Below are 25,455 nucleotides of genomic sequence, written 5' to 3'. Positions count from 1 at the left end.
AGATTAGAGTAGAAAAGATTGAATAGGCTAGATTAAAATTGATTGAAAAATATAATAGAATAATGAATTGCAATGAAAGTTATTCAGGGACAGTTTCCGAGCTCAGGATTTAGCTAAGTTTTAGACTTTAAACAGCTGGAGTCAGAAAATTGGCTTTCCGAAACGGGGCGTAGTCGCACTCCACGTTCAAATTGAATTAAAAAAAAAAACTAGAAAATTCAACGCAAAATAAAATAATGAGAGAATTGTGTAAAGTTTAAACTGTTTTGAATTATTTAGGAATGTTCCATTTCGTCAAGGAAAAACGTTTCCAATTATAGAAATAATAAAATAAAGATTATCATAAATACTGCGACTACGCCCTGTTTCGGAAAGCCAATTTTCATACTCCAGCTGTTTGAAGTCTAGAACTTATCTAAATCCCGAGCTCGGAAACCGGCCCTTATTGTAATTTGTGCATCTAATGGAGGGATGGAAAATTGGAAATATTGAATATTTAGGATGCATGTCCATGGAATTCAGTATTTTCAATAATATTAGTATTAGTATTTTTACCAATTTAGTATCAATATTTTCAATGATTTATTACTAGTATTTTCACTAATTCAGCAAGTAATAGGTTCACTTTTTTCACGATAAATAAATCTATTCAGAATTGCGTCATTGCTTTTCTCCAACTGCAATGCAGCTCACAAGGTTAGACCTATCCGTAACAAATCATTCCACGTTTCTCCCATCAAGTGAGAGCATTATTTCATTTTTAAACAGAGTTATCGCGCACATGTCTTTTCAACTACAAAACCGACCTGGAAAATAAAATCCCATTAGCTGCAAAACAGATACTACTATAACAGACATTCGTCAACAGAATAGTGGACTGAAAAAATAGAAATAGGCCACTGTTAGACAGACATGAGACGAATAGGATTGCAGGAAATAAATGCATAGTAGGAACGATCGACGCTGGCTATTGCCTTATTGCCTGATGCCTGACTTTCAGCCTTAATATAGGCTAGCAGACTTCCAAGACGATTGGAAACAAGACAGTGATGTTGTAGAAGGAGACAGCAAAAAATGCGACTGGGAAAGCCTAACAACACAAACAAACTTCGACTACAAACACGCGACCTGTCTCATACATCTATATACTACAATGTAAACACCACAGCCTATATATAGACACACGTGGCGTAATCACGTGTAGGCCTAGTCATCTTACAATTCACATGTATACCGAATTTATGTCAAAATAGAGAAGGCAAGGCATAGTCATCTTACAATATTCATATATACCGAATTTATGTCAAAATAAAGAAAGCAATGCGAAAAACGTCGTTCAGGATTTTGTGCTATTTTTGTTAACTGTAATCTCATTCCTGAACATCATAACAAAAATATCAATACTAAAAGAAATTCAATCTCAACATAAATTAATAAGTGACACATAACCTAGCTACATTTGGACTGTTGTATAAATTAGAATTGGAACCGTTTTGGGCTTATAAGCCTGTGGTACTCTTCTGTAAGTGTGTAATTCTGAATGATTAAATAAATAAATAAATAGACCATCAATCAATTTCACATCAAGTCAAATACGAATAATCGAAAAACACAGATTTATTAGATTTGTGAAATGAAAAATCGAACAAATCTAATAAATGTGGATGTGACAAAAATATGTGTTTTCAATTATGGAGAAATCCCACAACAACAATTTCTATTCAACAAATACGAATAATTTTCAAGGAAAATATAAGTATTATTTTAAAAATAGCCAATGAGATTCATTCATACTGCAGATAATAATAAAACTTTTCTTTGCAGATTATTATTCATATACTTAAAAGTATTATTGGCGAGGGTGATGATCACATAAACGTCGACAGGCTTGTGCGTGGGTAAGGCTGGCCACTAACAACAGGACATGTGTGTTCACACATGTTCAACACACTTGTCCTGTCGTTAGTGGCTACCCTAATAATGGAAAACGTTATAATGAGAGATGAGTCAACAGTAGGTGAGAACCAAGGATAGTATATAGCTATTCTTGGTATTTATATACTAATAGTACCTATATACTATTCTTGGGTGAGAACAACCGGGAAGAAATTTGCAACTCATGAAAGGTAGTGACAGGGCTCAAGTTAGTGGTCACTCTTCCAACGAAGTAGCGGGCTTTCAACTTAGGGCCAAGCCACACGACGCGTTTTCAGACGAGTCGGTATGAAAGGAAACTCTTCGATTGACCGATTATCAGCTGATTCCCGAACGCCATCCCAGTCGGCAGAACAGGAATCTCTGTGATTGGGTTGGCGTTCAAAAATCAGCTGATAAAATCGGTCTATCGTAGAGCTACCTGCCCTTCCGGCTCGTCTGAGGACGCCTGAAAAAATGCGTTGTATGGTTTGGCCCTTACAGTTTACTTCCCTGAGATTTATCTCTTCATTTAGATCAGCGATGTCGACGTCTGCACGGTATTCCCCTTGGTCGGGTGACCACTTCAAGCAATCTCCGCTAAAATCGGTTATGAGCTTCATAAGCACTCCACTAGTCATGCATAGCATGTTTTGCTATTATGACGTTCATATCTAATGCAACATAATATATTGCACATGCTTTACATAAATTAATTTAAAAAAGTTATACCAAAGAAATCCACGTGTTACATCGACTAAGCTAGACAAACATTCTGTACAATCACGCATGATTTTTCAGGGTCATTTAAGGTGTTGCTTTCCCTCTCACACACTCTCTCTCACTCTCTCACTCCAGATGCAGCAGTCATTATCAGTGTAAAGGTTAAATCAATAGAGTGGCGACTCACAGACGGGACCATCTCTCACCGATGCGAGAGAAAGAAAGAGTATAGTTGCATCCACCCCTTTGCCTAGACTGCTGCCAAACCACCTAGTCACCACTTCGACTCCCATATTTTATACGAAATTTTTCAACCAAGAAAATATTACTCTAAACGAGAGAAAAACCTGAAAATAAAAATCGCTGTAGAATGGTTTTCAAAATTGAGAACACTTATACTTTCCACGACTCAAACTTGAGTAATGTAGCCTAATCAATATTAATCATCCAAATATTAATCCATTCATAGATTAGTAACGGATTAATTGAGCAGTCAGAATATTTTCAGATCATCTAATTCATCTCAATTTTGAAACAAATCATGCTTCAAAAGGGCAGCTTTCTAGAATATTAAATAAAAAGACTAAGAAATTGTCAAAAACCACAGATTTTATTGAAAGTTAGAAAGACCGGTTTCGGTTGTTAAACCATTGTCAATCTCTGATAAACTCTATATCACAATTTATCAGAGATTGACAATGGTGTAACAACCGAAACCGGTTTTTCCAACTTTCAATAAAATCTGTGGTTTTTGACAATTTCTTAGTCTTTTTACTTAATATGAATGATTATCACAATATCAACTTCTCAACTACACAAAAAGCTTCCTAGAAGTTTGAAATAGTGCTCCATTTTCTATTTTATGTTACATTGAAGGGATATACAATATTTAGATTCTTTGCACAAATCATAACAAAAAGCCATAAATTGTTGAATAATTTACAAATATGAGTTTAATAATTTTAATATTTTTGCAGGTGATGATGACGATGATTTCGATGAGCGGAATAGATCTGAAGTTTTAGGTGATAAAACTAAAAAATGATTCAACTCTCTTCACTCCAAGTGCTCTCCTAGCTTCATTTTTTTAATCCCTTCTCACATGAATAGATAATGTCTATAAAATTATAGTGAGTTATCTACAAGCTAACAATACTCCATTCTAGTTAGATAAGTTATTAAATAAGGTTAAACTCACTCTTCTCTTATAGGCAAAATAAAATGGAGGAGCCTCCAATCTAAAATATCAATATTAATCATCAAATATAATCGTTGTTATATTATGATTTTCGAAGATAAGGATTTTCTATCACAACCATGTTAAGGTCTTTTGGAAAAAGGTACTATTGGTGTATTATTATGAAGTGCAACCGTACTCAACAAAACGCAATTATAGTCACTGTTTGTCACAATTGTTTGTCAAGTTATTAGAGTACAAAAAGACAGACGACCGATTTCGCAACCACGTTATCTAACGGCAATTCGCTCAGCTTTACTAAAAAAAAGAGAAGACACAATTTCACCATTTCCTAGGGAGATTGATTCAGTACGGACGGAACTGTCAAGCTTGAATACTCCTTTGCTAGACGCAGGACCAACAAACTAAATGGAGTACAAATATCACAATTATTTCCTCCACAGCTCCAGACACTAAATATAATCTAACATAGATGTTTACTGATTTACTGCAATCACAAGAAGCATTAAAGTTATTTCAAAGTAATCTCATATATTTCTCTATCTTGTCAATATAGACTGCAGTGTCGCCGAAATAATTCTAAACGTGATTATTAACACTATGGTGAGGTCCACGTTATAATGGCAGTGGAGAAAGATAGGAGAACAGCGTAGCAGATTCTCTGCCTTGCCACTGCCTTCTTTAGAGGATAGCTGATTATTAACTGTTCATTCTTGTTTAAAATAATCAATTATATTTTATTCGTCAAGAAATTATATTTTTCAACTAGCTCACCCGGCGAACTTCGTACCGCCAAAAAGTCAATGTATCTCATGTCACACTTGACTTTATTTGGTGAATCATGAAATTTATCTGACAATCAATATTTTCATTTACATCTCAATACGGACTTCCTATGTGCTTTTTTAATACCAGTACACAATTTTATCACAGAGTGACGTGTTTATTACAGCTGGTAAAGTTTAGATGCTAAATCACAACATGATCTTGAATCATGATCATCTTCCCGTTCTACGTTAGCCGCTTGGCCGGTAAGTACGAAAACATAGGTCTGTAAAATGGTTAATAAATTATTATTATCATCCCCCCTATTAAAATGTCTGGACAGAAACCATCCCCAATATTCACACAACATATTCCCAAAGTTTCTTTCCGTTCTGTCAAGTAGTTTTTGAGTCTATAGGGAACAAACAAACACACAAACAGACATTCATTTTTAATATCGGGGCACCGAGCTTCGCTCCTTATTTATTTATTGATAAACAGAACTCAATTCTTTAAAATAATTGGGGAAGGACTAACAGGCACAGCCCAAAACTGTTTCTTCCCCGAATGCTTGTTTATTTATTTATTTGAAAATTTCCATATTTGAGGGCACCAGGAACTGAATCCCATTATTGCCCTCATAACACACATTGAGCATACAATTTGAAAATACAATAAATTAAAATGAAAATAGAATAACTTAACTAATAGAAACTTTATACACTATAAATATTCCAAAAAGTAGGTTATGTTCCATACACTTGAATTCAGGTCAAAATTTCAGTCCAAATATTTGAAAACATAAAAGTTCTAATTTAGATTGTTTACATTGGAAAAATTGAATAACAAAATAACACTCACTAATCACTTGCAACCATAAAATAATGATCAACTTTGAATATTATGATATATACCATCTCATGTCAACAAATCAGATTATTTTGATCGATTCAATTACAATTTCTAGATTTCTCGCGAGATACGGTAAGCTAATTGATAACACAGCTGATCTCCCACACCTTCTGTTATCGACAGACGAAATTATCATCTGTTTTTCCAAGGATGAATTATCCTTTTCATGTCCTTCAGCGAGTTTTCCCAGGGATGAGACCTAGTGCAATCGAATTTTTATATCATAAACCTACTATATTCCAAATTTCGTGAAAATTATTAGAGCCGTTTTCGAGATCCGTTGAACATAAATGACCAGATACAAAAATATAAACAGACATACAGAAATTGCTCGCTTAATATAATAGTATATTTATAGAAAATGATTGAATAATACTGTACATTTTCATAGATGAGATTGACCATTCTGTTAATTAATTGTATTTCTATATAGTTGAAAAACGATTTGGCAAAGTTGCGTAGCTAGAAAAGGATAGCACTACCTGCATTGTGGAATCATACGAAGGATAGCAACACCAATGTTAATTAAATAGGTACTGCCATTATAATGTGAGTCTCACTATAGTTAATAGTCATGTTTTGAATTAGTTGGGCACTGCAGTCTATATTGCACTGCAGTTCAATAATTCAAAAAAGTGAACACTTTGGAAATTCAAGTTATTGAATTGTAGAATTGAAGCTATTAGAAAAGACAGTTGAAAGTGAAGTTCACTTTAAGAAAGCTGTAAATGGGAAGGAGAAAATCGGTAGTGACATAACGGGCTAAACCAGCGAAACCAGAGAGCATCAACGAAAAGTGATGGAACCAAACTAGTCAAGCACGAAACAATTGAATTCTTTTCCGCTTGCATTGCACTGAACCGATAACAAAACGAGCAAAATTTGTCTCAAAATTGTTGCTTGACGTTTGTCAGCCAAGCGCACACAACTAGAGTGTGGCCCTGGTGTGAATGCCGTCATTTAAACTAATTGATTTGATAAAGCAGGGGGTCAAACAACTTTGTTTGAGGCGAATATAATACAGGCTGAAATGCAATACACTGGATCTGCAATAGTCACGCTATTATCGCCCTCTCTTTCCTACCAACATAGACTGCTATCTCCATCTTGCTTTCTCTATGTTCATAGCCTGAATGAGAGCGTGCTCTCTCTCTCACTCCCTCGTAGCGTGGATTTCATTTTCAGCAAAGTTGCAAAACTTTGCACGGTATTGAAGTGGGGAAGTTTTCAGATTATGATGATGACCTTGATCTTATTGTTGTTGGAAAATGAGAAAAATTGATTGGAAAGAAAAATTCGCAGACGTAATTTTGTGTGTGTGTGTGTGCTTTGCCCTTCACACACCTTATTCCAGTTGCTGACACCTTTAGGGTTATTTCAAGGGAGGGTGGCTATTAAAGAGGTTAAGCTAACCCCACCCTTGGGCTACTAATAGAATATTGGTATATCAACTTTTATATATATCAGCTAAATTTCAGATAGATGGGATAGACTTTTAACCTGGGAGACCTCCACCCCCTTCAATCACTTACTACTAAAATAACTATACTGAAAGGCCATCAGTTATCAACTAGAAAATTTTTCGCTGCTTATTAAACTCTACTTCTATTTTCCCTGCTTGAAAGGATGAGTTGATACAGTCGATAGGCTTGTTATAGCTCACGGTTGAAGTATTTTTGTAGTTTGCGGATGATTTGTTCTATACAGTAGTTGAATCGATAAATTGAAACGAATGCTTGTTCCGTTACTGCAAAATATTATCATGTTAATTGTTATTAGTAGGGTATATTATAAATGGGATTAAAATGATATCATAAATATTATATCGCCTGAGTACCAAAGAATAAGCATTGCATTGCCATTGTGGTATTGTATATTGATTATTGAGGGATAAAAGCAAAATTTCAAGTTTAATTGCAGCCATCCAAGCAAGTTCATTTGATATTTTTGACAATTTTTGAGCCTACAGATGGCAATAATTTTGGAGCCATTTTCATTCACAAACATTTGAAAAACTAGACCAACGGTTTTATGAAATCAAACTGAGGATGGAATGCTATAGTGAGGTCTACGTTATAATGACTGTGGAGAAAGATAGAATAAAAGCATTACGATTCTCTGTCTTGCCACTGCTTTCTATAGAGGATTCTTGGTAAAAATAATCAATTATATTTAATTCATCAATAAATATATCTCCATTGATTTTATAATACATTTTCACAATTGGGATTGAATATTTTGTTAATTAATTATACTTCCACGTTGTTTAAAAATGGTTAGGCAACGTTGCAGAGCTAGAAAATGATAGCGCTATCTGCTTAGTCGAATGATAGCAACCAATGTTAAATCAAATAATGCCATTATAACGTGGACCTCACTATAGTCTTGGTTTGAGCCTACACCTTTCAACAAATCGTCAGATAACAGAGATTAAACCAGCACGGCTGGCAATTTCCCTTTCACTGAAGCACAGGGAAATTTCAAATCGATTCCAAACCACAAATAACAATGATTCGACCAGTACGGCAGGGAATTTCTCTTTTCCCTTCGACTACAGCACGGGGAAATTTGAAATTCACTATTACCAGCTGCCGAAACTAAGCTAGCATTGAAAAGGTAAACACTGATCAGCTGTTTGGTTGGTTGATAACAGAAAAACTGAAAACAGTACGTTATCTTTGATAACTAATCAATTAATTATCAATTCTAGTTAAATTAATCATATACCGGGTTTTTACATATCAAAGTCCGTTAAAACTGTTTGTTGATGAGTGAAATAATGGGAACTGAGTGTGTGGCGTCGTTAGGAAAACTACAGTTGAGGTTAAACTAAAACAATGCGTAGATTTATGTTGAATGCATGCCTACTAAAACAGTTAATGGAAACATAGTTTCTTGCTGAATGAAGTATGCCATCTCAAAGTGAGGAATATGGAATTAATGTAAACAACTATTCTTCATACTATTACGGTAAGTCTCACAAGCAAATAATTTATGAGAATAAACAGAAAAAAATGTGTTTACTAATTCTTTTTGCTTTTTCTACTTGCTATAATGAATGAAGAGTTGTTGGATAAAATTTGATTTAATGTTGCATATTAATTCTCTAAAGCTTTTTATTCTTTTTTAAATAATATTGTTCTTTTATTTATCTACTGTTACTTTTCTTTATTTTTTCTTCTCCTCTTCATCTTGTTCTTCTCTTTCTCGACAGCTTCTTATCTTCTTCTTCTTCATCATCTTCATCTTCTTATTTCTCTTCAGTTAATTTTCTTCGGGTTTCCTCCTCCTGTATCTTCTTTTTAATTTCTTCTTCTCCTTCTCCAACAATAATTCTTCTCTTTTATATATTTCTGTAATCTTCTTACTCTTCTTCTCCATAATCATCGTCTTCTACTACTTCTTCAACTACTACTTTTCCAACAATAATTATTTTTTCTTTTCTGTAATATTCTTATTTGTATTCTTTTCTTTTTCATATTCGTCTTCTTTTTGTTTTTCTTCTTCTTGATTTATTTTCTCTTTTCTTCTTTCTTTTCTCTTTTCTTCTTCTTTTTCATTCCCTTCTTCTCTTCATTGTGTTTTTCTTCCTCTTTTTCTCCATCTCCATCTTCCTCTTCTTCTTCATTTCCATATCCTTCTTCCTCTTTTTCTACTACTTCTTCTTCATTGAATTGTCTTTCTTTTTCTCCTTCTTCTTCTGATCATATTCTTTTCTCGTTCTCACCCATATGCCTAATCAATAAATCAAATCATATAAAACAACCTTGTAACATGAATCCAATCAATAATTATTAAGGTGAGACATGCCAGCCCACATCCAACCCACCAGCCTACTGGAGCTGAGTCTGTCAGCTGTTGGCCAGCTGTTACTGGACAACAGCCGCCAGCTGAATCTGCAATACCAGCTGCCGGCCGCCTTGCGCCAACGGCTGCTGCTACAGCTGTGTGCCGACACATCAGCTGATGCGAGCCAACTGGTCGGCCAGCTGTTGGCGCCCGACATTAGCCAGCTGTGTGTGGAGCTGTGCTGCTACTACGGCTGCACACACCAGCTGCAGCTGTTGCGACTGCTGGCCACGCCAGCTGCAAGGGGGCTCACTCACCTACAGCTGACACGGACCGCGCTGCTCAGACTTGGTCAGTTCAACTTCTCAAATCATTGCACTACATTCACTACAATCAGTCATACTACTATTATAAATATCTACACCAATAAAAATTTGTTGATTTCAGATGATCTATATCAGGTGTGTTTTTAGTGTTTTTATTGGTGTAGGAGCCCTACGGGTCGCCGCCAACCTGTCTCCCTGACAACTAGTCTCCTCGCAATTTTGATCACAGGCGTCAGTAAATCCCCTGGCAAAATATACCATTGCCGTCAACTAGTCTCCCCGACAGTAAATCCCCTACTAGAACGAAGAAGCCTAGCTGACGGCGACAACTAAGCTCCTCACACGCTCACGACAACTAGTCTCCCCGACAGTAAATCCCCTGCTCGATAGGCCTATGAGGGGTCTGGTTGTCGTGATCGTACCCGACAACTAGTCTCCCCGCCAGCTAATACCCTATTGAACATTGAAACCAGCTTGAAGCGGGCGGGGAAGTAGTACAATCACATATACTGTTTCACACATTCTATGAATTCGATTATTAGAAGAAAAGCTTGTTGGAGTTGTCACTTCTATCACTGTAAACATAAAATGGAAAAAAACTATTTCTCTTTACGAATTCAACTGACTTGGGAATGTTCCTTATTGAATTGGCAAGCAGTTTTAGAATGGGTTTGTATGTCTCGCAAGTGATTCCTGCATGTATGCATAGAATACAACAAATATCATCAAGCAAAACTCTGATCTACTGATTAGTCTTCAACTTATGGCATTCAAAACTCCAGATTGAAACTTTATACTCTTATATTTTTGTTTTTCCTTGTAATGTGAATTGTAGGAATAATTCTACATTATTTGTCACTGTTCTCTTTTGAATAACTATTCATTAATTTGTAACTATACTCTTTTGATTAATTATGATTGATCAAAGTTGATCTTGATTTTCTAATATAGTATTTTCTTCTAATATGAAATGTAAAGGGTTGTGTGGCAGCGAGTCCTAAGGCCTGCCGCAAAGTAGACCCACGCTTATCCACGAAAAGCAACCCACGCCGTGGGATGTTTTGTAAACCATTGCTATCGAATTATTCATAATCAATCAGCTGGCAAGTGGAATCATATGTTTATGGGCATACAAGGAGAATCCACCAAGTCCATAAATGTGAATTTTTCAGGAAATCAATTTCTAATTTTTAACATCAATAATAATTTCCTTATAGTGATTTTCACAAAATAGTTTCTTGCGAGGAGCTTGGTTGTCGCTTGAACGCTAGCGTCAACTAGTCTCCCCGACAGTAAATCCCCTACTGGTTCAGAGGAGACTAGTTGTCGGGACCGTAGACGACAACTAAGCTCCTCGGTCGCTGACGACAACTAGTCTCCCCGTCAGTAAAGCTCCTCTCTCAGGAGCTCAGTTGACGCCGTCAGTAAATCCCCTCGAATGTGGTTTTAAAAGGAGCTATACTGTCGGGGAGACTAGTTGGCGCGTTCCCAGCCCTACCTGTGCTGAGGTTACCATCAAAAACCTGTCATGCACTAAGGCTTTGTTTATGGAGGTAGTGGTACAGTCCTAGTCCTGTAGCTTTGCCTATCAGTGGAGCGCAACTAGACTACAATACTACCCGTTCAAAAACATCAAAGGCCACTAGACTAAAATACTACCCGTTCAAAAACATCAAACATTTTTAAAAATATATCTTTCCATAAGCAACATAATATGCTCTTTTGTATCTTCTCAAAAGCAACGTGTTGCATCCAAAAAGATACACAAGGAGATTTTTGGAGTTACGTCCTTCTAGCACAACACAGCCTATCAGCTGACATTCGTTCAATATGCCCTTTCCATTGTTGGTTATACCGGAGACAAAATAATAATAAACTAGGTATCTTTGAACAGTATCTTTACTCTAGTGGATTTCTGAAAAATAAAGATGTCTTGCATCTTTATCAAGAGTGATAAATAGTTTTTCATCTGGAATTACTTTTTTGAGACACATGTTGTTTGCAACATTTCAATTCATAGCAGCATTTCTTTGCAACACATTAATTCCAACACGTTGGCATGACATTCTGTTTGTGAAATTTCAGTTTATTGCAGCACTTTGTTGGCAGCATGTTGTTTGCAACACTTTTTTTGCAATAATTATTTCATTGCAGCACTTATTCACAGCAACACTTCAGTTTACTGCAGCAAGTTGCTCCCAATATTTCAGTTCATTGCGACACTTGTTTGCAACATTCCAGTTCATCACAACACTTTCAATATAAAACACTTTCATCACAAAATTCAATATATTGCAACACTTATTCGCAGCAACACTTCAGTTCACTGCAGCAATTTGCTCCAAATATTCCAGTTTGTTGAAACAATTTCAATAAACACTTTCATCACAAAATCCAATATATTGCAACACTGTTCACAACATTTCAGTCCATTGCAGACCTGTTCAAAACATTTCAGTTCATTAAAACACTTTGTTGACAAAATTTCCGTTCATTGTAACAAATTGTTTGTAATATTCCATTTCATTGCAACACTTTGTTCATAACATTTCAGGTTATTGCAAGGCTTTTCAACATTTCAGTTCATTGCACTGCTTTTCAACATTTCAGTTCATTGCAACGCTTTTCAACATTTCAGTTCATTGCAACACTTTGCAACATTCCAGATCATTGCAACACTTTGTTTGCAACAGAACAATTCATTTCAACACCTCGTTTGCAACATTTTAGTTCATTGCAACATTTTGTTCACAATATCACAGTTCATAGCAGCACTTTGTTTGCAACATTTCAGATCATTGCAACACTTTGTTTGCAACATTATTTCGTTTTCAAGACCAATGCCTGCTGCAATCGGTGCTGCTGAATGCTGCCGGGTTAAAACAGCTGATTCTGCGCAACATTGCCAGCGACGCCACCCTATCAGCTGTTGGCTCCAGCTGTCACCAGCTGACACACCTCGACGTGTCCAACTCGCGCCAGGTTACCGACAACGGCATCAAACAGCTGTTCCTGCAGATCGAGCTGCGCAACAAAACAGCTGAATCAGCTGATCGCCGCCGCCACCGCAGCTCCAACTGTGCGGTATCAATAACAACCAGTCGCAGAGCCAACTTCCTCAGCAGGACAGCTAGGTAGGCTTGACAACTGTTTATATCATTTGGGAGAAAAGCGGCATTGGGCTAAGCCTGTTACTCTCTTTTTACTCGTTATATTAATCGAACTATTTGCTTTCAAAACACATGAAACTAACTCAATGCATATTCCCAAAGTTAGTAGACAGAAGGTTGGTCACTCATCTATTGAATTTAAGTTGACATGCAATTGGAGTGGGGAACTGCAGCCGTGACGTAGGCTGTAGTACAAAGTAGGCAAAATAACACATTCTTGAAAATCATACGGTGATGTAAAGTCGAATTATATAACACAAACATGTTCTAACATGCAAGCTTTCTGTTTCGGCTTTACAATAATTATCAAAACATTGAAATAATACAAGCATTTTGCCATTTAAATCAAAAACCCCACTTACTAACCTACCCTTTCAAACCCTTAAGGTTTCTACTTCTTCTAGATCGTGTTTGTATTTTGTAGTTTGGCTATACATCAGCTTGTGAATTTCGGGGATAAGATATTTTGATTCTCCTAGAACATGTGCTCGATGCCAGCATGTGTTCAGTGCATTTATATTATGAATGCAATGTATTGGATTTATCGGGATCGGTTTATCGGTTTATTGCAATGAATTGGTTTATCAAGATTGTTTTATGGGTTAATCTGAAATTATAGTGGCCTAATATAACATTGTCTCTAACGCTTTTCCAGCATATCAACTTTTTCATGTCACGTTTTTAGATTTTTGAAAAACTTTCAATTTTATTTTATTCATACAAGTTGAATGAACTTGAAATATTTAAACAACATCATTAGAATCGGTGATTTATTTGCTATAAGTACGTAGAATTTTAAAGTTCTAGGTCAATCTTGAGGGAATTAAACGACAATGTATTTCAAGATACAGTGAATAAACTGTATGCTCAGTGTGGTTACTCTATCACTTACTACACGTGACGTCCCGCTGGCGTTCCCCCCACCACTTTGAATCTTACACCGGTGAGTGATCAATCTTCTGTCTACTAACATTGGCATATTCCTACTTAATGAGCACTGCATATGGCTACATAATATGGTTGCAGTAGAATTTAACTGAAAACCTGAAAAACTGTACTAAAGTTACCTAACTGGGCTGATCCTTGTTCAACTGAGATATTAATTAAGTGAATATCATCTTTCCTGTCAACAGACTATTTCGCTGCCTGAGCAGTGAGGAGGACTCCTCCTCAGACTCGTTCCTGTTGGAGTGTTTCGAGCGGCAGACGGCCGTCTGCAACACTCTACAGGTGCTCAATGTGACCAACACAGGCATCACTAGTGTGGGCGTATGCATAGCACTGGAAAACTGCACCCATCTGCAGAGCGTTGGTGATTATGCACACATGAGCCAGGCATTGCATCTGTATGAAAACCGTGCCGAGCAACTCAGGCCTCTGAAATTGGTCAATGTCACCAACACAATCACCAATCAGAAAGGTATACTAGTGAGGTCTACTTTATAAAGGTAGTATTCGATTAACATTGGTGTTGTTAAAATTTCTGGTTAGAAACCATCCCCTACATTCACACAACATATTCCCAATGTTTCATGCCGTTCTCTTAAGTAGTTTTTGAGTCTATAGGGAACAAACTAACACACAAACAGACATTAATTTATATATATATATATATATATATATATATATATATATATATATATACATATATAAGGCCACGTGATAGACCCAAACAGCGAGAGACTTCTAACATGAAATAAACAAAAAATAACAATAGATATACCACAATTTACAGTGATAAAAAAGACTTCAACCTCAAATAGAGCAATGAAGGAAAAATAAAACAACAAGAAATCTGAGATACAAAAACCTAACCTCAAAACATTTTGCTCAAAGCAGCAATTTTATTGAAAAAAGAGCTGCTATCCATATATTTATGTCTATCCAAATATGTAATCTACTAAGACGCCTCTAACAAATATGTAATCTAATGAGGAGAGAACCTCTACCAACAATGTAAGCTAGGTGCCTTCACCAAATATGTAAAGGATGAGAAGAAAAAAGAGAGTAGTCGTTCTGGTTTTTAATAGCAAAAATTATTATTTGAAATTAATGGACCTGAAAAAAATATCCATATGTGCCTACTCAGTGGAGGAATATAAAGATTTTTACAAACCTCAAGATTGAGGTTCAAGAGATTAGATAACATTTTACTGTTGATTAATGACACATTGACAAATCCTCAAATCCCCTTTTACAGGTAGTCAGTGGATGAAATAATAATAATGTATGACGTCATGCTTATCATGCATGTTTATTAGTGACCAGCCTTTTTTTCTCTCCTCCACAGCACTAGAGCTAATCTACACCAGCTGTCCAAAACTACAGAGACTGACCTTGAGGGACACCCGTTTCAACTTTGCCGCCCCTCCCCTCCACACACCCGCCACCCTAACCTCGCTAACACTGCTGATGGTGCCGGCCAGCGCCGATTGGCTGACACACTTCTACAGCCACGAGGCCACGCCCCGTCTCAGCCAGCTGACTCTAGTCTTCAGGGCACCAGTACATGTGCAACTTTACCCGCTCATGCAGGCGTGCACTCGACTGCAGTGCCTCACCATAGATGGCGCTAGCATAGACTATCAGCCGCCCAATCACAACACTACACCCTGCTACCACAATCTACGAAAGGTGAGTAGATTAATTTACAATTCTGTCTGCATTGATTTAATCGTAAACATTTTCAGAACGAGGTGTACTTTGAGCTCTCATGAGAAGGAGCAGGGTATCAAGTTATGTCATGGGTATCATAGTTAGGATTAAGTTAATTATTATTAGCACCTTCGTTTGTATAATCTCATTATTTATGTTCAATAAAGCTTCCTTGAAGGTTCTCTTTTTATTTTAGTACAAATAATTAATATTTGTTTATGTATTTAATAAAGTCCTGAGACGAATTCTGCTACCTCCTACTCTGTCTTACCCACTCTACCTGACACCGATAAGGAAGAAGAATATCTTGTTGAAACACGAGTTATATATTGTTAAAAATTTAATAATCAATAATTTTAGAATAATTGTTGTATGAAATTATGTTTGAAATGAAGAGGAACAAATTATATGAAACTTACTGGAAATTTCTCTCTCTTTTCAACCATATCCTTAGAATTCGATTTTGACTGATAGTTTTCTAGTTATTGACGTTTTTCAAAAATATAAAAAATCGATATATCTCCAAAACTGAGGTCGATATAAGAAAATTTTACTGAACGTTTTTTGTTTCAAATTTCATGTAGAAATTTTGTTTTGAATCTCTTGTATGGTCTGTGTGGTCTCCGGTTGTTACACCTTTCGTGGGACATTGTATATAATAATTGAAAAAAAAAAATCAAAGTACATGCTCATGCACACGGACTTATCGTCAAAGAATGGAGTTATTCATTACTTTTTACTTGTTTTTCATATTAATGTTACAAACTAATGTATCGCCTTTACTTTGTTTTTACATACTATGTACTGTATAAAGTTTTTTAATAAAATGAATTGAAATTGAAATTTATCAACTTTAATTTTTTTAATTATTATGTAAAAAAAATCTGGTGTGGCGCACTCACACAACTTTCCTTGCCGTTATGAAAATTGATCACCTGACGCTAGTGTTCCCGTGCATCTCAAGTCTACTATTCAAAGATTTGAGCCAGCTGGTGACAGGGCAATAACGCTGGAGACACACATGAGGTCTGCTATCTCTTCATAGTGAATTATTTAATAGAATCAACAATAATTTGCAATTGAATAATCACATTTTCTCGAATTTAAAGCTTATTTTCAATTTTAGGTGAAAATGTTACTGAACATTAATTGTAGAGATTTTCATGCTCAATCTACTCCACTTGATTTTTTTTGTTTCAATTGTATCTGAAGTCTGATAATTGGGAATCTATCTGCATTGATGGGGCAGAGCTCCTGAAATTTTTACAGATATGGGACTTGTGGCAGTTGATAGAGCTTATCGATGACTATTTTAGGTATGAATTTGATCAAAATCGTTGGAGCCGTTTCCGAGAAAATCACGAAAAACCCTGTTTTTGACAACATTTTCGCCGTTTTAGCCGCCATCTTGAATTGCATTTGATCGAAATTGTTCGTGTCGGATCCTTATAGTGGAAGGACCTTAAGTTCCAAATTTCAAGTCATTCCGTTAATTGGGAGATGAGATATCGTGTACACAGACGCACATGCACATACATACACACACACACACACACACACACACACACACACCACACACACACACACATACACACACATACAGACCAATACCCAAAAACCAGTTTTTTTGGACTCAGGGGACCTTGAAACGTATAGAAATTTAGAAATTGGGGTACCTTAATTTTTTTCGGAAAGCAATACTTTCCTTACCTATGGTAATAGGGCAAGGAAAGTAACAAGTAGCCCCACACAAGAAGGGTCCATTGTTTGTGTTCATTTCTATTCTTATACTATTAGATGAAAATTAGATATTAGGGTATTTGATAACACATTGATCCAGTTGATTCATTAATTTCAGATACACCTAGGCCAAACCGTCAGCCCATCAGTGGTTCACGGGCTAGTAGCACACTGTCCCCATCTGACTGTTGCCCACTTCTACCACTGTCCCGCCTTAACAACTGTGGCCAGTGCCAGCCTACAGTGCTTCTACATCTACCAGACCACAACCTCGGCCAGCCTCGGTGAGGCACACTCATCCAACCTCGGCGAGACAATTGCCGCACTGCTTGCCAACTGTCCTCGGCTCGAGCACCTCGGCAACCTGGCCAACTGGCATGCGAGCAATCGCCAGCAAGCTGACGCCTCGACGCTGGTCCAGAGTATATCCGCCGCAAACTACAGGCTACAGTTTGAGGCCGGTGCACACTGGTATCACTCCAAATGTATCACTAACTACGAATAAAACTGTTTACTATTCAACAAGTGTATGTTGATCGTCCTATATATCCGAAAATCGATTATTCAATCCATTTCAACACTCTGCTCACAACGGTACGAATGAACTAGCGAGCCCCCACCTCCTCACGCCTACCGCATCAATCTGCGACAAACTTCATGAGGTGTTCCCTTATATCAAAATTACAAAAAAAAATCCAGTAAATATGAGTTTCACAAATGTTTTTAATAACAGTTTTGTCTGCTTTAAATGCTGAATATCGGGGACCGAGCTTCGCTCTGGAGTACAAAAGCATAACAAATTTATTACGAAAGAAGAAATTATAATAATATTCATAGTTCATACAGAAATGTTCTATCTAATCACATTGAATTGAGATTAATTCCCAGAGGAATGCAAAAATTTCCCTCACAAAGACCCGGTTGCACAAAAGCCGGTTAAATTTCAATCCTGATTAATTTCACGTGAACCAAATCAGAGAAGACCATTTAAAAAAGATGGTTCTACTGGAATCAATCAGGATTGAAAATAACCTGGCTTTTTTTCAACCGGCACTAAGTACCTGATTGAATGATTACAAAAGTTCAACAGCTGAGTCATAATTTTGACTCAATCCCAGACACATGAACTCGATCATTCACTGCCATCATCAACAGACGACGAAATAATTATTATCAACTGTTTTTCCAAGGATGAATAATAATATTATCCTTTTAATTTCTTTCAGCGATTTTTCCCAGGGATGAGACCTAGTGCAATCGAATTTTCATATTATAAACCTACTATGTTCTGAATTTCGTGAGAATCGTTAGAGCCGTTTTCAAGATTCCGTGAAATACAAACATATAAACATCTAAACAGAATTTGCACGTTTAATAGTATAGGATTTGTAAGGTTTGGTTGCGTTCAAGAAGAAAAAGTTACAGCACATTTTTTTCTCCAACATAATTATGTAATATTGTAGAGAATTCAATTTGAATTATTACCTAATAAATTGATATTTCTATCCTTTTGTAGTTGAAAAAGTGAGTTTTTAATCATATTTTGCCCATTATATTGATAATCATTAAGTTACACAGTTTCACCTGGTTTCAATGGATTTGTGAGCTGATTTTACATAAGAATTGTTCACTCAAGTAGCCTCATGAGACCGCCACAAAATTATAAAATTGAAAATGTCAAGTCTTCCACCATTACTATCTCGGTAACAAATCATTTGAGGTCTATTTTCTTTATTTTAAACTCACAAAGTTTATCAGTCTATTTCAGAAACACTCCACATGTTATCTGAATAGTTGAGGCTCTGTCTATTTTTCTCTCACAATCTATTTTATGATAAATACTTTTATAAATTAATAAATGAATGGTACAAGTAGCACAAAACTGATCAATGTTTATAGAATTATAAATACATAAGCGACTCTCAACGAATTTTCCAGTCTTGTTTTCAACGATCATACGACAAATAGAACTTGACATTGGGTAATTAGATGACAGAACAAAGCTGCAACAACGAGAAGCCACGACAATGAGAATCAAACATGCGCCGCCTCTGACGATGAAAATATTATTGCAAAGCAACCAAGCAACCTGTTGCTTCCAACACAACGCAAACTTTTGCCATAAATTACAAGTGCAATTCACCAACAATACTAGCGCCGTATCGTTTGTCTGCTTCATTCAGTAATTCAACAGTCAAGGTTGATTACCCATCAGCTTATTGTACTACAATGACACGCGGTGTTTGCCTGACAACTTCACGGAACCCCCTTTTGAATTTGTCTTTGCTCTTTTACCACTCTTAGTGGATAGTCTGTTTATTCTTTTCCGACTACTGTACTGTTTACTCTATCCAATTGATGAATTACTGTCCAAACACTTCGCCTAGCCATCAAATGAATATGTCACTACTCTTCTGGGAGATAAACTCAAAGTGTGCTAAAACATAATCAAGTGCAGCTTAACTGACGAGTATTGATTCAGTTGAAAACGTATATGATTTTTTATGAATTAATTTAAAATACATATTTTCATGTTATGGGTTATTTTGTTTGCCCCACATTTTGCTAACATGTGAACACTGCTAGAAGAACCAATGCTATTAGTTGCTTTATTGATACTCCCCACTCGGGCTCATGCCTAAGGTTGTCCACTTTTATTTCACATTTTTTCTTTATTATTTGTGAAATAAAGGAATTGATTGATTGATGTTTTTCGGTCCGAATTCTATGGAAAGCACCAGTCAAGTTATTGAACTGTCATGATGAATTTGTCAAAGTTATTGAACTTTCATTATGAATTTTGTCAACGTTCACTTACAAACTTGTTAAGTTATCTATAAATTCCGTTCCCGCGTTTGTAATTAGTCTTTTAATTTATGAAAACATGGAAGCATACAGATTTCTCCCAAAAATTGTTCCCATAACAACGTAGTTACAATAGTTCATTATATATATAGTAAGCGTACAAAGAAAAAGTAAGAATATTAACAAAACTATATTTTGAGTTTTGAGAAAAAAAATTATTAGTTTTTGAATTCGTTTTTGAAAATTTGAAATTTAATTTTAATTAGTTTTGAAGTGGAAATTGGACTTTTTAAAGTGAAAAGTGAAATCTTAACCTCATTCTTTTTTAAAACTTTTATTTGTAAAAATTTGGGAGAATACAGTTTTGGGCTATGCCTTTTGTCTTCTCCCAATCATATTATATATTAAAATTATGATTTGTGATTGTCAATGAAATAAATGAATATATTATATTCAAAGTTAAACTAGCTGAAGGAATTTGTGTCTTCTACACAGAGGTACACTAAAAGGAGTACAACCTATAGTTATATTCACGTTTTAATCAGCACCTGATTGATATTGGTGTGCTATCCTTGTCTGTCATTAGACAAAGCAGATAGCTCCATCCTTTTCTAGGTCCACACAGTTGAAAAGTCAACAGGAATTACTCAGTGATCCTTCAGGTTAGAATAGTTTGATAAAAATAATTATCTGCTTTATTAATGTCCACGTTATAATGGCAGTATTTGATTGGCAATGATATTGCTATCATTCATCAAAGCGGATAGCGCTATCTCTTTCTCGATTTGCTCTGTTGCCAGATCGTCTTTTAACAATGTAGAATTAATAATAAATTAACAAAATATTTCATCTTAAGAAAATTCATTATAAAATTTTTGAAAAATATTATTTCTTGCTTAATAAAATATAATTATTTTAAACGAGAATGAACCGTTAATATTACATCAATAAACCTGTATCAGCTACCGTCTATAGAAGGCACTGACAAGACAGAGAGGATCATCCTCTGTCTTGTCAATGAAGATCCGCAACGTTTTTCTCCTTTCTTTCTTCACTGCCATTATTACATGTACCTCATTATAGATCCTCAAGGTTGCCAGATCGGTTTTTCAACAATGTAGAAAGAACTACAATGAATTAACAACATACTTTATCTCAATTATAGAAATTTATTATTAAATCATTGAAAAATATGATATTCTTGAAATATTTTTTTTTTCATTGAGATTGAATATTTAGGAAGTTTATCATCATAATTCTTCATAGGTTGAAAATGATTTGGCAACGGTGCCAAGCTAGAACAGGATATAGTCATTTGCTGTGTCTGATGACAGACAAGGATAGCAACCCTTGTCTATTGTATAATATTCTATTCTATTGTACAATTACAGTATTTTATTAATGTGATTGTGATATGTTTTGAGAACCTTCCCAAGGTTGCTCTTTTTTGACTCAACTCATCCTCGGTCCAATTATCTGATGTTTAGGTTGCAATTATAAATTGAATTGAATTGACCCAATGTTGATCAGCTGCTGACTTTACAACGTGAATCTCATAAGGCGTATCTACAATGTTGTTTTAGCCAGCTAAAGTGCTATTTGCTAACTCTGGATTGTGAACGCCCCATCTAAAAGCAACTGCTATAAGCTAACTGTAATAGCACTCCAAGAGGATAATTTGTGTAACTCAAAGATTATAACCTTACTTTTGCTACCAAATATGACCAAAACAAATATGGCCGCCGTTTTAACAGAGTTAGCAGACTCAAACCTGTGCTAGAGTTAGCGAACTCAAACCTGCACTAGAGTTAGCGGACTCAAACCTGCGCTAGAGTTAGAGGACTCAAACCTGCGCTAGAGTTAGTGGACTCAAACCTGCGCTAGAGTTAGTGGACTCAAACCTGCGCTAGAGTTAGCGGACTCAAACCTGCGCTAGAGTTAGCGGACTCAAACCTGCGCTAGAGTTAGCAAACTCAAACCTGTGCTAGAGTTAGCGGACTCAAACCTGCGCTATCTGCTATTTCGTCTGCTATTTTTTTTCAAACTACTATAGCATTGAGTTAACACAGACTTAGGAAATAGCATGAGTTAGCGAATAGCTCGACTTAGCCAGCTAAAGCTGGGTTTTCCTTTGTGCGTAAATGCCGTCGTCGACCACGGAGAGAATCTCAGATTGGGTGGATTTCAATTTGTCTAAATAACTTGAAAGATTATGTTCAATTATGTTTTAATGGGGGAGGTTGAGTTTATACTTTTAAATAACAATAAGTTGATATTATTAGAAATGTTTAATTTGTTAATAATAAAGACAAATAATAAAAATGTATTTGATCAGCTGTTTTAGCAACTTGAAATTTGGACAATATGAATGTCAACAATGCTTGCCGTCATCGACTGCAGTAATTTACACATAAACGAAAACGTACCTTAACTCCAACATTGTGAATACCCCTCTATATGTTATCTATTATCTCCCAAGAAACTTCCAGGTGCTGATTTAATCTGTGCATACAGGTGCAGTCTTAAATACAATCTGCTTCAAATACAACAAATTAAGGCGCCCACTAACCTCTTTGAGTCCGTGAGCAGCCAACATGGCCGCCAGCAGTTTTGTCTCCGTCTGCTGTGTCTTGTAGGTCATGTGCAGTAGGTGGGCAGGCGCAGAGTGGGGGGCAGGGGGCTGTGACAGAGCACTGCACCGGAACACCAGCACAGGAGGGGTGGATGCACCGGAGCTCCCCCCACCACCTACACTGATGGTCCAGCTCTTTGCTGTTGCTGACTCATCATCCCCACCCCCACCCCCATCACCCCCTCCTCCCACCGATGCTACCGCCGCCACCGCTGGGGTCTCCATAATCAAGGCATTCTGAAACAGACAACCAGAAATTGTGTGAAAAGATTTGATGCTTAAAAAAACAGTACACAATGTTAAATCATAGAGAAAATATAGAATAAGAGCATATCCCTATACATTGTACAGGGCATTGAAAAACATGGTAGGTTGCAGAGACTTGAAATTTTGTCAAAAATCCACTTTATTTAAATAAAAATTAATATTTTACAGGAGCATGTTTTCGTGTGTGCTCACACATCATCAGCTGTAAGTTACAGTACAGTTGGGAAGTAGAAAGATTCCAACCTGACAATAAGAAAAGCAAGAGCTACTTGATCATTCTGACTAATTATTATTTCTATTTTTTAATTTATGATTTTAGTTTTAATTCTAATTTATATATTCTAATTGAAGAATAATTTCTAATAATTTTGTTAAAATTAAGAATATATAAATTAGAATTGGAACTAAAATCATAAATTAAAAATAGAAATAATAATTAGCCAGAATGATCAAGTAGCTCTTGCTTTTCTTTTTGTTAGGTTGGAATCTTTCTACTTCCCAACTGTACTGTAACTTACAGCTGATGATGTGTGAGCACACACGAAAGCATGCTCCTGTAAAATATTAATTTTTATTGAAATAAAGTGCATTTTTGACAACATTCCAAGTCTCTTCAATTATGGAAAAGTTCCACAACATCAATATTCACGCTACAAACTTAATTAAACATGGTAGGGTATGAAAAATTGGTTTATCAGAGATTGACAATGGTGTAACAACAGAAACCGGTTTTTCTAAATTTCAATAAAATCTGTAGTTTTTGACAGTCTTTCTATTTAATATGAATAATTACCACAATATCAACTGCTCAACTACACAAAAAGTGAAAAATTGATACTCGCGACTGGAGTCCTATGATTTCAGTCAGGTTAGTGTGAGAAATGCCATAGAGAAAATACGAGTATAACATAAGAAGATATCCCATGGTATAGGGCGTTCATATTTCAAATTTCAATATTAACTCAAGCCGATGGCCCTATAGTGAGGTCCACGTTATAATGGCAGTGGAAAAAGATAGCAGAACAACGTTGCCGATCCTCTGTCATGTCAATGCCTTCTATAGACAGTAGCTGATATAGGTTATTCGTGTAATATTAACTGTACTTTTACCTGCCTATTACATGAGAAACTATAGTTGTCAAGGTATTTTCCCCCTCTTTCTTCCAGCACATATATTTTTAGCAATATTGTCTTTTTATGTGTAGCTTATCATTGTTATTATTTTGTTGTATATTGCCTTTTCTCATTGTATTTTGTGTTGTGAATAAATTGAATTGAAATGAATTGAATATAATATTATATTAAGCAATAAATTATATTTTTTAATAATTTCATAATGAATTCACATGATTAAGATGAAATATTTTGTTAAATTGTTAATTCTACGTTGTTAAAAGACAATCTGGCAACAGAGCAAAGCGGGAAAGAGATAGCACTATCTGCTTTGTTGAATGATAGACAAGGATAGCAATACCACTGCCATTATAACGTGGACCTCACTATAGTGAGATTTATCATCGTTTAAAGGCTGTTTATTGTGACGATACTGTTGATAGGTCTACCATGAATCGTTAGGTTATAAAATTTCGAGATTGCGAACCTGGAAAAGGATAGCAATATCATTGCTGACTAAGCACTGCCATTATAACGTGGACCTCACTATAGTAATTATTTTTTGTGAAGCTATGTGTCCCTGGTAGTCTCTCATACTAGTATGCCTTTGTATCCCTCATCTCAACCGGCCTAAACAATAATAATAAACAGTAATCTGCTTTAGTTAACAAACAAAAAATTGCTCGGATTTGGAACATAAACAAACTATACCATGAGAATACGGGATATTGACATGCTCACAAAAGACTACAATGTAAATGACAGAGTGGTAATTTTAGCAGGTACTAACGACGTGGTTAATAAAACTGTGCAGCCTACAAACTTAGACCTAAGTAGAATAAGGAAAATTTCTAAACGCTCTAAAGTAGTCATATTATCCATCCCATTTAGGTATGATAAACCATTAATGAATATCAATGTTAATAAGCTCAACGCATGGATGGCTGATGAAATTACAAATATACCTAACACGAAGATCATTGATCTGAACAATTTTGACATCACTGATTATACGCAGCATGGCTTGCATTTAAACAAACAAAAAGGTAAACCAAAATTAGTAAAATTGTTGAAAAATCATATCTTGGAAATGAAAAATAACACTGATTATGCAGGTAGGCCTGTATCCAATATTCCAATAATAAATTGTGGAATGGCCGAGGGTATTGATAGGAGTAGATTAGACTCGATAGGACACATGAGAGAAGAAGTGGACTCAAATGGGCAAACTACAGGTGATAAAGGTAATGAAAACGTATCTGCTGAGCTGAATGAAAATGTCTCGCTATTGTTAGGACAAACACCTCAATTTGGTGCTATGATGAATATGAATACATCTAGTTTAAACTATTTAGTTCAAAAAGGAGAGTTGCCAACCTAAAACATTTTAAATTGAATCAAGACAAGAAAACTAGAATTAAGAGTTATAGAGTAAAAAATGTGAAT

The 25,455-nt window shown here is 35.8% G+C and overlaps 2 protein-coding genes across 3 annotated transcripts in view; one reads left to right on the top strand and one right to left on the bottom strand.

Annotated features, from left to right (window-relative positions):
- LOC111049462 (tubulin polyglutamylase TTLL5) overlaps nt 1–25,455 on the bottom strand; it is an 82,565-nt gene that overhangs the window by 49,873 nt on the left and 7,237 nt on the right. Inside the window, exon 2 of the mRNA XM_039425666.1 lies at nt 22,567–22,866. Coding sequence (XP_039281600.1) covers nt 22,567–22,854 — 288 coding nt within the window. The 5' untranslated portion in view covers nt 22,855–22,866. The remainder of the gene's footprint in view (nt 1–22,566; nt 22,867–25,455) is intronic.
- On the top strand, nt 8,114–17,718 carry LOC111058019. 2 transcript variants are annotated; one of them, XM_039426598.1, is made up of 6 exons: nt 8,114–8,482; nt 9,312–9,652; nt 12,464–12,761; nt 13,931–14,217; nt 15,088–15,431; nt 17,311–17,718. In XM_039426598.1, the coding sequence occupies exons 2-6, from the start codon at nt 9,319–9,321 to the stop codon at nt 17,695–17,697; spliced, it is 1,650 nt and encodes a 549-aa protein (XP_039282532.1). In that variant the 5' UTR covers nt 8,114–8,482; nt 9,312–9,318; the 3' UTR covers nt 17,698–17,718. The 2 variants fall into 2 exon arrangements, with proteins under 2 accessions (XP_039282532.1, XP_039282531.1); XM_039426597.1 differs by having other exon boundaries at nt 8,120–8,482; nt 12,422–12,761.

The sequence above is a fragment of the Nilaparvata lugens genome, chromosome 4, assembly GCF_014356525.2.
Source record: "Nilaparvata lugens isolate BPH chromosome 4, ASM1435652v1, whole genome shotgun sequence".
NCBI classification, from domain to species: domain Eukaryota; kingdom Metazoa; phylum Arthropoda; class Insecta; order Hemiptera; family Delphacidae; genus Nilaparvata; species Nilaparvata lugens.
Note: the sequence above shows the minus strand (reverse complement) of the source record. Positions and strands in the feature narration are given on the sequence as shown.